Genomic DNA, 13,069 nt, shown 5'->3' with positions numbered 1-13,069 from the left:
GAAAAAGCAAGTGAGCCTGCCAAAGCGTTTGTCTTATCAGAACATTGTTGAATTCAAGCAGGACACATTAGTAGTGGCAAAGCTGAACTTTTCTCTTAGTGTTGCTTCCATACTAAAGCCTTTCCTGACTGTTGTTCCTTCTAACAAGAGGCTTAGAAACGATTGTCAGGAAGTTGATGACAAATTTATCGAATGTTCGATAATCTGTTCAGCTACAGGGTTTACTGGCTTGCTGCAAATTGATGTACAGGACCAGAAGAATCATGCGCCACTCGAAAAATTGGACCTCGGTTACACAGTCAAACAAATTGTGAAGAAGTGCAAAGCAAATGCAAAAGATTTATTTCAGTTTAGGATGGAATGCAAGCAGTTCCTAGTCGCAGTGACGAAGAAAATTCTTGAGAAGAGCCCCTTGATGCTCCAAGCAGTTAGAGGTCTTTCCTCACTTGACCTTTGTCAAATGTTCTGCAGGCCTAACAGGTGTCTGGCAGGCCTCAAGAAATTGTGAAGCCCTCATAGCAGCAGGGAGATCGACAGACTGGCAGCAAGACACAGTACTTGCAGAGTACAATGAGCTGTTACAAGAACAGAAACGTGATCTGTGACTTTTCATGAAAGCCATCAGTTGAAACACGTTTTTTAGTGAGCTTTTGCAGTTCATTGCTTATGTAGAACTTTGGAAGATTGTAAAGTTATTGCTTGTGTGGAGCCATGGTCAAGCAACGGTTGAGAAAAGCTCCAGCGTTAACTGACGGATCTGTGTAGAGAACTTGAAAGGTTTGTCTTACAGCTCGCGACAAATTGTATGCGATGCAGTGAAAAAAGCTTGTTGTATTTTTAGCATTTTCATCACAAAGGTTTTGTGGAAGGCCATATTAGTGTCAAGACACCATTATAGTTCTTACTTGGAAGCCCAGAACAGGTAGGAACTAGAACGTGTTAAGCAGTAGAAAAAGCGCTGTGCTGAGGACCAGCTTGACAGTCTCAACAAAAAAGGAAGATCCTCGATGCTGCAATCAGTGACATTGCATCAGCAGATGACGGTGCTGAGAAGGCGGAAACAGCTAATGGCCTCACCTACATTATAAAATCTAACTCACCAAGAAAAGCTGCAAAGGCTAAGGCCAAAGAATGGTTAAATCTGAAGAAAGATTGAGACAAAGCTTTAGGAAGTCCCTTGAACTTTGCTTGGTACATTTTGGCCTTTGAGTGCAATAAATGTGATGGCTGTACTTTCTTGAAAATGCTGTGTCTCAAAATTAATAAACCTGCGTTGTAGATCCTTGAAAAACCTCCAGAAGGGCCTTGAAAGCCCTTGAATATCATTAAATTCTTTTTCTCTGTAACCTCTGCGAACCCTGAGCTTCACTTTCACTTGACTTGTTCAATTACTTAGCTGATGCAGGCATCAAGGAGCAATTGATGAAACAGGCTCACACTTTGACGCTGACGAACCATGCAGGGCAACGGACAGCTCTATCGTTTAGTACTTTGTTGAGCATTTTTTGTAATGAGAGCTACATTGGCCACAATCTCGCCATTTCGCCGTGCCTGTCCGAAGAGTGAAGAAAGAAGAAGAAAAAGAAGATGAAGAAGAAGGAAAAGAAGAAGACATGTAACTCGGTAGTTGGTAGAGGTGAACGACAACAGCTGGTTGCTAAGACAGAAGGTTCATTCGAACGTTGCGATGGCGGTGTGCCCCGTAGTTGGACGTATAGAATTGATTTCATACCACTAGAAGTCTTCTACACCCGAATGAGAATGGTCAATGATGAGAGGCAAGGGGTGCTCATACGTGAAGTGATTCCCCTATTGCATAAATTAAGCTGAAACCATAGAGTAAACTACTATGTGCAAAAGCCATGTCTTTACTTTCAAGCCGAACCTAAACGTAGCCATGCAGATTGCTCTTGATTGTCTAACTCCCAGTTTAACCAGAAGCCGATTTTTTGTGCTAATGTTTTTTTGTGTGCGTAGTTGGGTGGTAAAAACAGGCGAGACGGGTCCAGCAGCGTGCAAATACAATGCAATACGGTATTTACTGGCAAGCTCCTCGATCCTTGACTGCCCTCTTGAACGAAAATTACCGAGGGCCTCGCTATAGAATGAGTTTATGGTATCCGACAGTGTAGCTGCAAATGCATGAGAGAGAGGCAATGCAGCAAGCTCTTCAAGGCATCAGTTATCACGCTTGCATTCTCGATGTAAGAAAGCGCATATGTGCACAACACAGGCAGTCGGTGTTAGCGACATAACACGCAAACGCAAGGCGCCTGCGTGCTGAAACTGACACCAAAGGCGAACGGCACCATCAATCATGAAATAATTGTTGCACTAGTTTAGTAAAATGCACTGTTAATTTAAACGCCGTATTGCGCACTAGCCAAATATCATCAAAAACCACATTAGTTTTAAAATAATCGTAACACCCCGTTTCGCCACAAATAGCTTCTTCATATTATCCTTGGAAATGAAAACATACCATAGATGAAAAAAAAGGCTTTACTGTTGATTGCTACCAAACTGCGGCAACAAGGGTGACTACCGCAGGCCTGTACGATAAGCGCGGTGCTTTTCCTTTCATGCTGAATTATGGAAAAATCGTTGAGGTCCTTACCTGTAGTAACAGATTCCCCTTCGGAGTTAATGCAAATTCACGATATACCACGCCTTGAAGATCGGAGAAAAAACTTTCGTTTAGAATTTCTTTCCTTGTTACTAACCAATAAACTAGGACTTGACCCGTCAATATTTCATTCCTCAACCAGCCAGAAACACTCGGTACTACCACACAGATTTATTTTCTCCTTATTTTGCTCGAACTAACTTGTATAAGTTTTCTTTTTTTCCTCGCACCATCGCTGAGTGGAACTGTTTGCCCAGGTCACCTCCATGAACTAGCTGCTCGCGTTCTTGAATTTTGTGGCGTGCCTTGTGGCTCTTTCTGAAAAACAAGGTTTATTGACTGCAGGCTCCTCGCTTTTTGTATATGTATGTGTATATATATATATGAAGTGGCTATGCGTATGTGTATATGTATATAATGTGTATGTATGTATATATATGTATGTATACATATATTTTTTATTTCTTTTTTTTTTCCTTACACCTCAAAGTTCTTTGTAAGTGTCTTGGTTTTATTACATTACAAACTCTATGTTGTAAGTATGTTTATGCTGTATATTGCTTCGTTTTGTATAATTTTATCTGCTTATTTCTTTGCTATGTATAGTGCCCTACCTGTTTGGACCTAACCACGGTCCGCAGCATGTCTGTAAATAAATAAAAATAAAAATATGTAAACAAAATGTCAACACTCTTCCATTTCTCAGAAGCATTGGCCACACAGGAACATGTCTTTTCTCCACGGTAGATTTTTCATAAGCAGTTCATCAGTTAGATTGCGATTTCTTGAGGATCTCCTATGATGCCTATGCCAGAACTTCGGTCTGATAGTCCCTGGGGCACTTGGACTATGTCAGAATGAAGCACCAACTGCAAAAAGCACGACCACTCTTCACAATACACCACAAATTTCGCCACAAGCGAGGAACACAATATATATTCAAAAGACGAGTTGCGTGCGGACCTGAATATTTCCGCCATCTTGCCCAGTTTGGCCAGACTTCGCAGCACCCCTTGTCGTTTATTAGAGTTGCGAATAGGACACATTCATCCACCAACCACCTCTTGTACTGCTCGCCACACATAGCCATTTTCTGTGACCAGGTGGCATTCTTTGACTGCAACTCGTTCTTTTGAAGAACACTGCAAAATGCTTCAAAAGGGGCAGCGTTTTCAAGAAGGCTGTTCTTGTTTTTGATCATGGCATTATGGCTTGCAGCTTTATAAGCTTCAAATAGGTTTTCTCACACTGTGTGCTTGTGTTCTTGTTACAGTTTTTTGGTTCTGTCATCACAGTTTGCTGCGCATGAAATTTAGTCTGATTTTAGTGAGGATGATGTTATTATTGCATTAACTGCAAGCTAACCATTATATTCGCTAGCATCCTTTCTGTATCACCTGCATGTTAGGCGACTGCTTGGAATTGGGTTTATTGGTTTTTGCAGCTAGTGCAGAGCTAGTTCACGTGTGAATTGTGATAACTCACCTTACTCAACATGGATGATGCGTGCCTAGCAGCAACGGTGGCACCCTGTTATCCTCATTTTAAACTATGTGGTAAAAATACTGCCGCATTTTACAGAGTGTGGACGCTTCTGTTCTCATTTGTGTTTTCTACACGTTGCCTTCTTCGGTACCGGTATGCAACAGCGTGCGCATATCAGGCACTTGTCTGCTCAGTGCTCATGGTAGTATTTGTGGTATGTGCATTAGGCACGACGGGAGCAGAGCATTGATTGATTTCTTGGGTCCTTTTGAAAGCTAGTGGAGTTCCCCCAGTGTGAAAAAAAGACCTCGGGGCTATATTATGGAACAGTGGCAATTCTCATGTGCCGTCTTTGTAAACACTTCCCTCTTTGTATTCCTTTCTACAGGTAAGGTGCGGGCCATACTTGTGCAATGTGTGTGACAAGAGGTTCATGCTTCCGACTGGCTACAAGGAGCACAGCACATCGTGCACTGCAGTTGACAATTTCATATCGTGCGGTGCCTGCAATACGGTAATCTCCGGTACTGCAAACCTGAATGCTCACCACTCTGGGAAGAGACACACGAGAGCGATGGCTAACCTCGACCGAGCTTCGGCAAAAGCGCAAGACCAACCCGTCACAGCAATGTCTGTTCCCCACTATAACCCTTTTGTGTTGGCTTCAGTATCTACACCCCCTTGCTCGACTTCTGTGTTGACCTTAACTTCATCAGGAAATTTGCAGCGTCCAATGTGTCAGTTGGGTATTGGAACCTCCAGCTCCTCGCTTAAGCCTAAAGGTTTAGGTTCAGATGTTTTTGACGTCTCCGGCAGTGAGGTCTCATCCACCACAAAGTGTGTCGCTGTTGAGCTCCAGCCTCCATTCCACAATGGCACTAGTGACAGGGGCGGCAAGGCTGACAATGTAACCAATTTTAGTCGGGGCAAAAATCTGGAGAAGGGCATAGCATCAGCGCATAATGGAGAAACAGAAAAGAAATCTCCTGCTGCACCAAACTTTGTCAGTGTTGTGTACAATGAGCAGGGGACGATGTGTAAAGTTGGTGACTATGAGGGTTACGCTTGCAGGAAGTGCAGAATTCTGCTCTTTGAGGATGCAGAGGCAGCAGAGTGTCACTACAAAATGCATAGCTCACCTGAGTTGATGCGGGGTAAAGAGCAGTGATAAGCTGTTCAGCAGAACTTGTTGTTGGGCTAGTCGATTTGTGTTGCTTGGCAGCATAGCTTTCCTCTGACCTATGGTCATGTTTTGATCGCATATATATCTCAACTCTGAAGTGGGTTAAGTTAATGCTGGAAAGTTGTTACATCGGAATGGCTTTTAAATGGCATGACCTTACCATAGCATACCACAATCTTTGTGATTCTCAAGTCTTAGAGTCCCACCGCGGTGGCTCAGTTGTTTGGGTGGTTGACTGCTGAACCCAAGGAGGACACAGGATCAAATCCCCGTTGTGGTAGCTACTTCTAGATGGAGGTGAAAAGAAGGCTGCCGTGTGCTGTGTGAGAACTTCTGTGGTCTAAATTTCTGGAGTCCTCTACTATAGAATCTGTCATAGCATGAGTCACTGTGGGACGTTAAATCCCTTGAAACTAAACCAAACCAGTCAAGTTGAAGGTAGGCCATTATTCAAGGAATACTACTGCTTTATACTTGTTTTGCCACTAAGACAATGTTCAAGAGTCTGATACGTTAACGCAAAAACTGAACATTTGATATTTGCTGTATGACACATCCCTGCATGTTATGTCGGCTCTGTGACAGGTGGGTGCACAGAAAGTAGCTACAGATAGGCACCAAAAGCGTTACATAGTTTCACATCAAAGTTATGACACAATGGTTCTTTGTGCAGGATTCAGGGAGGTTCCATATCATTTCGCTTCCCACTGAGTATCTATCTGTTAATCAAGTTGGGGGCTAGTTTCGATAAGTATTCGAACCTATGATGTAGCCATTCATTGTAAGCGTAGGTGTCCACTGAGAAGTGAGATAGATACTGTGCCTTTCCTCTCCTTAAAGCCAGCCAATTTTTATTTTGGGGAAGGCACACTCTGCCATCCCCCCCGTGGTGGCGTAGTGGTTAAGATGCCCAACTATTGTGCTGGAGTACCCGGGTTCAAATCCAACTGCCGGCGGCTGCGTTTTTATGGAGGCGAAACAAAGGTGCGTCTGTGTGCTGTGATATCAGTGCATGCGAAAGATCCCCAGGTGGTTGAAATTACTCCATAGCCCTCCGCTACAGCTCCTCTTTCTCTCTTTTCACTTACACTCCCACCTTCCTTCTTTCTCTTATGGCTCCAGTTCAGGTGTCCACAGAAAACAAGTGTGACAGATATTGCGACTTTCCTGTGAACCAATTGTATATATATAACACTGTGCCATACTTTGTGCCAGTCTGTGAATGCTGAGCCGCCAAGAAAAACAGTGCCAAACAGTGCTTTTGCATATGCAAGTTCTTACATATGTAAACTTTGCTATTGCAGAAACGTAGGGAGTTCTCATAAAGGGCAGCCATATTCTTGATCAATGCGACAAACCATTTTAAGTGCAAAAGCGGTAGCCGTTTGAGCAAGCATTGATTTTGCCTCTCATTTTGCATTTCGGAAGCAGTGCAGGTAACAATAGATATCTTGTAAAAGCTTCACCTCTTATGCGGGAGTACAAGGAGAGGAGGGTAGCTTTCTGAAGTCTGGCATCGGCAGGTATATTGAAAGACCCTTCTCATGTCTCGTCGCATCTTTCACATTTGGTTCTGATCAGTAGAATGTAAAGAACAGAAAATGAAAAAATAACAAACATTGTTAGTCTTATTTTAGAATTCACATGGGGTATTTTAAATAACCAATTTAGAATTGCACAGAAGTGTATTCCCTACTTAAGAACATAATATAAATTTTCTACAGGCTTTCATATACTGGTTTTACACAGGAAGAACCTGCATGAAACCAGGTAGAGCTTTCGTATCGCTGCTGAATACGGTTAACTCTCATGAGACGGGAAAAAAATGTCCGAGTGAACTGAAAGCTCGAGTTATTGAATGGCCCTAAAAAAAGTTGCCGAAAACCATCTGCATTACGTTAATTTTATCTGATGAACACCTGCACAATGGTCATCTGCATTTGAGGTAAAACTGAAGTCAGGGAAAAGTTTTTTTCGGTTTTGTCAACTGCTTCACTTTGTGTTTGTGGCACACTGTCGGAAGGCCTTCCTCACAAAAGGGGGACGGCTTGTTTTGGGGATGCTTCCCTGCATAATCCATGCAGTCAGGCATTGTGGTGAAGCATGCAGTGTGGTGACACTGTGGTGAATTTGAAAATTTGCTGTGTATTCGGTAATCTTCGATTATTTGGAAAATTCGGAATACCAGTTGTTTTAATACAAATTGAATAATAAACGCTTTGTTCGTATTTGAAATTTAGAATATTCACACACCTCTAAAGGAAACTGAGTGAACTTGCACATTCTAGGCATGCTCCCTTCTATTGCTATGTCAGTGTGTATGACTATGCTGCATAGATTATGCTTATTTGTAGCATGTAATACAGTGGATCCGCACTGATATGTTTCCTATTCATATGTTCAAAACTGTAGGCAGCGAGAATTTTCCATAGAGTTACACTACTTTTCTGCTGGTTATTTTCTCGGATAACACGCTCTTCCAGCTACTGGGCTCAAAATTCCAGCAAACTGGTCATTTAATATGTCTAGCAATAAGCCACACATGTTCTAGCAGGCCGAACCTGTGTCGCCTGAAATGAAGAGCCAAAAAAATAAAAAACAGCGACGCTCACCCACTGTAATGGCTTCATTGCAGTGCCTGTACAAAGGGGGCGAACATCAAATTAAAATCGAACAGGCTTGGGAAGGCTGTTTTCACAGATACAAGACATGAATAGGAGAAACGCAGCTGCATCTTCGTAGGGCCTGAGTGGCATGCATGCAAAGCCTCTCAGGATTACGACTGTGCTCTTACTTATCACCAGGCCAGGTCTGGGGGACAGAGCACAATGAGCAATTGCATGATGACAGGAAGCTATCTCCACAGTGCAGTGGTTAGGTCTCCTTGACAGAGTGGAGGCTTAATCCCTAGAATGGATGCCCCAAGCCTCCCAGACATTGATAAGATGTTGTTATGGGACGGCAAGCCAGTAAAAACAGGAGAACAGAAGACGCAGAGAGAGAAGATGGTCGATGACCGTGAGATGATTTAATGAATCGCGGTGGGCCTAACTCAAGCACTCCTGCCCGCGCCACTTCCTGCTTCTTTATCGTCCGTAATATTACCTGGGGCCACCAAACGATTATCCCGGTCGTGGACGAAGAAGTTTGCCAATGTCGATGAGATCCATGGCATGACGATGGGCGTGATTGGATGGCTGAAGAAGAAGAGAAAGAAGGAAGAAGACAACGGCTTGTCTTCACCATGATTCTCGATCAAGCCCGGTCCAGGACGCTTTCGGGCCACACGTCGCCAAGGCCCGATGACGTAGGTATAGGCACGCACCGCATGGCATGGGCAGGGGTGATGCCTTCGAGTGTAGCGGCGTCTTGGGTAGGTGGGGTCTTTGGTCATTGGAGTCTTTGATCGGCTCATCGGGTCAGAGGGTTCGTATGGTGTTCCGCTCTCTCTCCGTATCTTGTGGTCGTGGGGAGCATCTCATGTCAGTCTTTCCTTCGTCAGGTCTTCTGACTGGGGTGGGGGGACAAGGCGGTGGAACGGCGAGGTCGCAGTGGGTTTGCCAGGCTTGGAACCAGCCAAGCGATGCCTCCTAGATTTTCTGCCAATGGCATAAGAAGATGCAGGGTGCCGAAGCTCCAGGCCAGACGAGGAGAGATGAACTACCTAGCACCTCCAACCAAATGTTGCAGGGCGGCAAGCCGATGAAAACAGGAGAACAGAGAACACAGAGAGGGAAAATGGTCGATGACTGTGAGATTATTTAATGAATTATGGCGGGCCTAGCGCTAGTGCTTCTGCCCACACTACTGCCTGCTTCTTCCTCGTCAAAAACGGTATTGATAAATCTGCTTTAGGCAGTTGGGATCATTTGAAAAATAACTTGGCAGGTGGCAGCCCATCTTTTGATTTTTCTAGCTCTCTCTTACGCTGCTGTTTACGGCATAGTGTTCCTTGTGACCACTTTACTACAGGAGGCTGCATTTCTCTTTGTAAAAGTGCTTACATGTGGTTTTGCTCAGTTCATGCATGGTATTCTTGTTCAAGGGAAGGAAGCACATCAAATTACGTTTTAGCTCCTTTCCATAGAAAGACACTGACTTCATTTAGTTTCTTTTTGCAAGTGTTCTCTCATAAAATGGACTGTGGTTGAAGCCGCTCATTTGCTGTCTCTTATATGCGGCTATAAAAATGATGGACCAGTCTTTTTTAGAATCGTTAATGATATTTCTTGGTGGTGTTTTACTACTCTTCTTTTATCATACTGCCAATACTATGCTTTTGCCATATCTTTTGTTATCCAATGTGCGTAATTTCCTGCTGTTGTTAAAGAGATGGGCATTCGCCCTGTTGGTGTTACTACTTTTTGCATCTTTGCTAAGGCAGTTCGAAGTGTTTTTGTCCCAATTGTCCTGCTTAGAGAAATTTATGTACTCAGTCTGTAGGGACGCTAACTTGAATTTTGTAGTTATAATTTAATTTATCTTTTATACTGGCACTCTCACTTTTGCTGTTTTCATCCATTGTCCCTCTTACTGGATCTTCAGCTGAGATAGCTAGCTTCTCTTGGAAGTGCTCGTTGTAACTGTCATTAGAGTCAGCTTGCATCAGTTCAAGCTCTACGGTACTGCAAATCTTTGTCCGAATTATTGTGAGCTCGAAACACTCAAAAGTGGGTAGAATGTAAGTGTGGATCTGACCATAATATATGCAAATAACCAGATATACACAACACTTCTTAAGGCTTTTACTCTTTAATCGCCAACCCCGAGCTGTACTCGTCATCGCAGATTGTACCAAAATCGCCAATGACAAGCTACACTCGTCCGGCCCGATATTGCGGTGCTGCCATCTCGAAAGACGAGTTACGGTCGTCAATTGAATTGGTAGCGATTTTGAACACTAGAGGGAGTTAGTTGACCATAAAAAACGCACTTCGATTGAAGGCTCAAAAGAGTCATTTCACAATGTGCATGCACTGTGGAAAAGCTACCCTCGTGAACAGTTTTTTTTTTCAGCTTTTAGTGTTAAATTTAACCACAAACCATCAAAGTAATATATTTTCAGAACCATAATTACATGGAGAAAATTATGGTCACTAAAAATAATTGGCGATTATGAAATAAATATGCCGCATTTCAGTGTGTTCTACCCATTACTATGCCATGCACTGTGGGAAAGCCACCCTCGTGAAGTTTTTTTTAACTTTTAGTGTTAATTTTAACCACGAACCATTGCATTAATATATTTTCAGAACCATAATTACATGGAAAAAATTATGGTCACTTAAAAAAAACCTGCGATTTTGGTATGTTTTTCGAAAAATAAATTTACACTGGAGGATCACTCGCTGTCATGTCTTCTTGATGTGAATTTGTAAACGAGTTGGCAGGGGTATGGAGACAGAAATGAAAAAGATTACCTATGATATAATTTTGGCTAACTCTAAAAACCCACTATTGGCAGTCAGTATCAATCCAGAGCGCTCTGCTAGTGTTACTCATCGCCTAGGTATAATTGTGGTGTGCAAACTGCATGGCAATGTTTTCTTAATTGCTCAGTCTGTTCAGTTTAGAGGATATATCCGGTAGGCTTTTCATCATTTTGAGTTATTGATTGCATTATTGCATCAAACGATGTGAAGATTAACGAAAGCAAAACAAAAGCTGTTATCTTTCGGTCGAAAACTAAGCCTGTTTTTCTTTTGCTGATGTTATTTTAAATTCTCCTCCTGTTGATATTGTTGACCATTTCAAATGTCTAGATGTAATATTTACTGCTAATATGTCCTGGTAACCGCATGTGAATTTATTATTAGCCATACTTGCTCGAATAGCCGGTGAAGTCGGTTGTCTCACTGCTAATATGTCCTGGTAACCGCATGTGAATTTATTATTAGCCAAACTTGCTCTAATAGCCGGTGTAGTCGGTTGTCTCAGATACATGCTTTCCGCTAAATCTAAAATACAGGTCTATGATTATCTTTTCTATTGACACATTAACTATTGCCTACTTGTATGGGACACAGCTACATTTTCTAACATAAAAAAATATTTGTTATTCAAAAACGAGATCGATGCTATGTATACAATGCAAATATTAACGCAACCGCAAGACTTTTTTTCACGGTGCTGTGCTATTACAGCTCACAAACTATTCCGCTACCATCAGAGTTCTATATTTAAATATGAAGTGAAAAGTAATAGGCAGAATGCATTGGCACATTTAGAGAAGAATGATCATTACTATACTACTGGACAAGGAGAAACCTCGGTCACTACATCAATCTTGAATTCTGGCATGGAATGTTTGTGTTATTCTCTGCCATTACTTTTAAACTATTATCAGTCAGTCAATTTCAATTTATTTAGTTGCTCTACTGCTAAACTTAGAGAAATGTTTGAACACTAGAAAACCTGTTTTTATTTATCCTGATGCTTGTTTAATCTGGCTGGAGTGTTCCACTTTTGTTCTGCATTGATCAAGTGTCTTGATTTCTTTACTGTAATTGTTTATCCTTTGGTGCTGTCCACGTGGTGCCTTGTATATATATGGTTGGATGGATGGATGGAATATAGGAGCGTCCCCTTTGGAACGGGGTGGTAGCAGTAGCTATCATGCTCAATTTTCTCCCTATATCTTAATTATTGATTTAGATTGGTTAACTAAACCATCATTCTATTTAATAAATTTTTGTTTCTACATTACTAACATTATGTCACTTCTCTGCTTTTAAGCCACCAATCTTCAATCGTTTTTTGCTATTTTCCACCGCCGGTTTATTCACCCGGCCACTGGTATGTCTAAACCCCAGAGCTTCAGGAACAGTGATTGCGCCTGCATCAACTTCTGGATGGATACCATTACATTCGAGTATATTATGGTCAATTGTTTCACTGGAGTTACCACATACAGCACATGCGTTATCTCCATTGTTAAATTTCTTTTTGTAGCTGCGTGTTCTAAGGCACCCTGATCTAGCTTCAAAAAGTAGGGCACTGCCTCTTGAGTTATCAAAGAAATCTTCCTTCCTGATCTACACTTTCCACTTTCGGTATAATTCCACACTCTGTTTCTTTTCCATCGAATTTATCCAATTTTTACCTTCTGTGTTTTTCACCTGTTGCTTAATGCTCTTTATTTCTTCGTCCTTTTGACTAGCATACTTACTAGTTAGTTTCCTAGTTCTTTTCCTCCATTGTGAGTCAACGCTTTTTAAGTACAGGTATTTAAATACTTTAGCTGCCCATCTGTTACTGTCCAATTTCCTGAGGCGTTCCTCATATAATATTTTACTCTGAGCTTCCCGTACTTCGAAAGATGCCCAGCCCTTATCTCCCTGTACTGCCTCATTTGTAGTTTTGCCGTTGGCACCTAGTGCTAATCGTCCAACGGATCTCTGATTTATTTCTAATGTCGACTGTACCTCTGATTTTAGGCACAAAACCGCATTTCCGAAAGTAAGTCCGGGCACCATAATTCCTTTCCAAATACCCCTCAAAACCTCATACCTATTGTATCCCCACAATGCCTTATGCTTCATTATTCCGGCATTCCTTCGCCCTTTGGCCTTAAGTGATTGCTCATGCTTTCCAATGTATGCCAATCCTTCATTTACCCATACCCCCAGATATTTATATTCTGCTACTCTAGTTATTTCATGGCCTTGTATTTTAAGACCCTGATTAGTTGAGCCGTTGAAAATCATCAGACCCGACTTAACTGCGCTAAAACTGAAGCCTAGAGCATCCCCTTTGTCTCCGCAATACTTAACTAG

At 42.2% G+C, this 13,069-nt stretch overlaps 1 protein-coding gene across 1 annotated transcript in view; it reads left to right on the top strand.

Moving 5' to 3' along the window:
• The window catches only part of LOC146178102 (uncharacterized), a 38,847-nt gene extending 26,850 nt beyond the window's left edge, over nucleotides 1-11,997 (top strand). Inside the window, exon 3 of the mRNA XM_084577936.1 lies at nucleotides 4,500-11,997. Within this exon, the coding sequence (XP_084434062.1) occupies nucleotides 4,500-5,279 (780 nt within the window). The 3' untranslated portion in view covers nucleotides 5,280-11,997. The remainder of the gene's footprint in view (nucleotides 1-4,499) is intronic.
• Nucleotides 11,998-13,069: the final 1,072 nt, after the last annotated feature.

This window comes from Amblyomma maculatum, chromosome 9 (assembly GCF_055883805.1).
Source record: "Amblyomma maculatum isolate TAMU_Amacu chromosome 9, ASM5588380v1, whole genome shotgun sequence".
Lineage (NCBI taxonomy): Eukaryota > Metazoa > Arthropoda > Arachnida > Ixodida > Ixodidae > Amblyomma > Amblyomma maculatum.
Note: the sequence above shows the minus strand (reverse complement) of the source record. Positions and strands in the feature narration are given on the sequence as shown.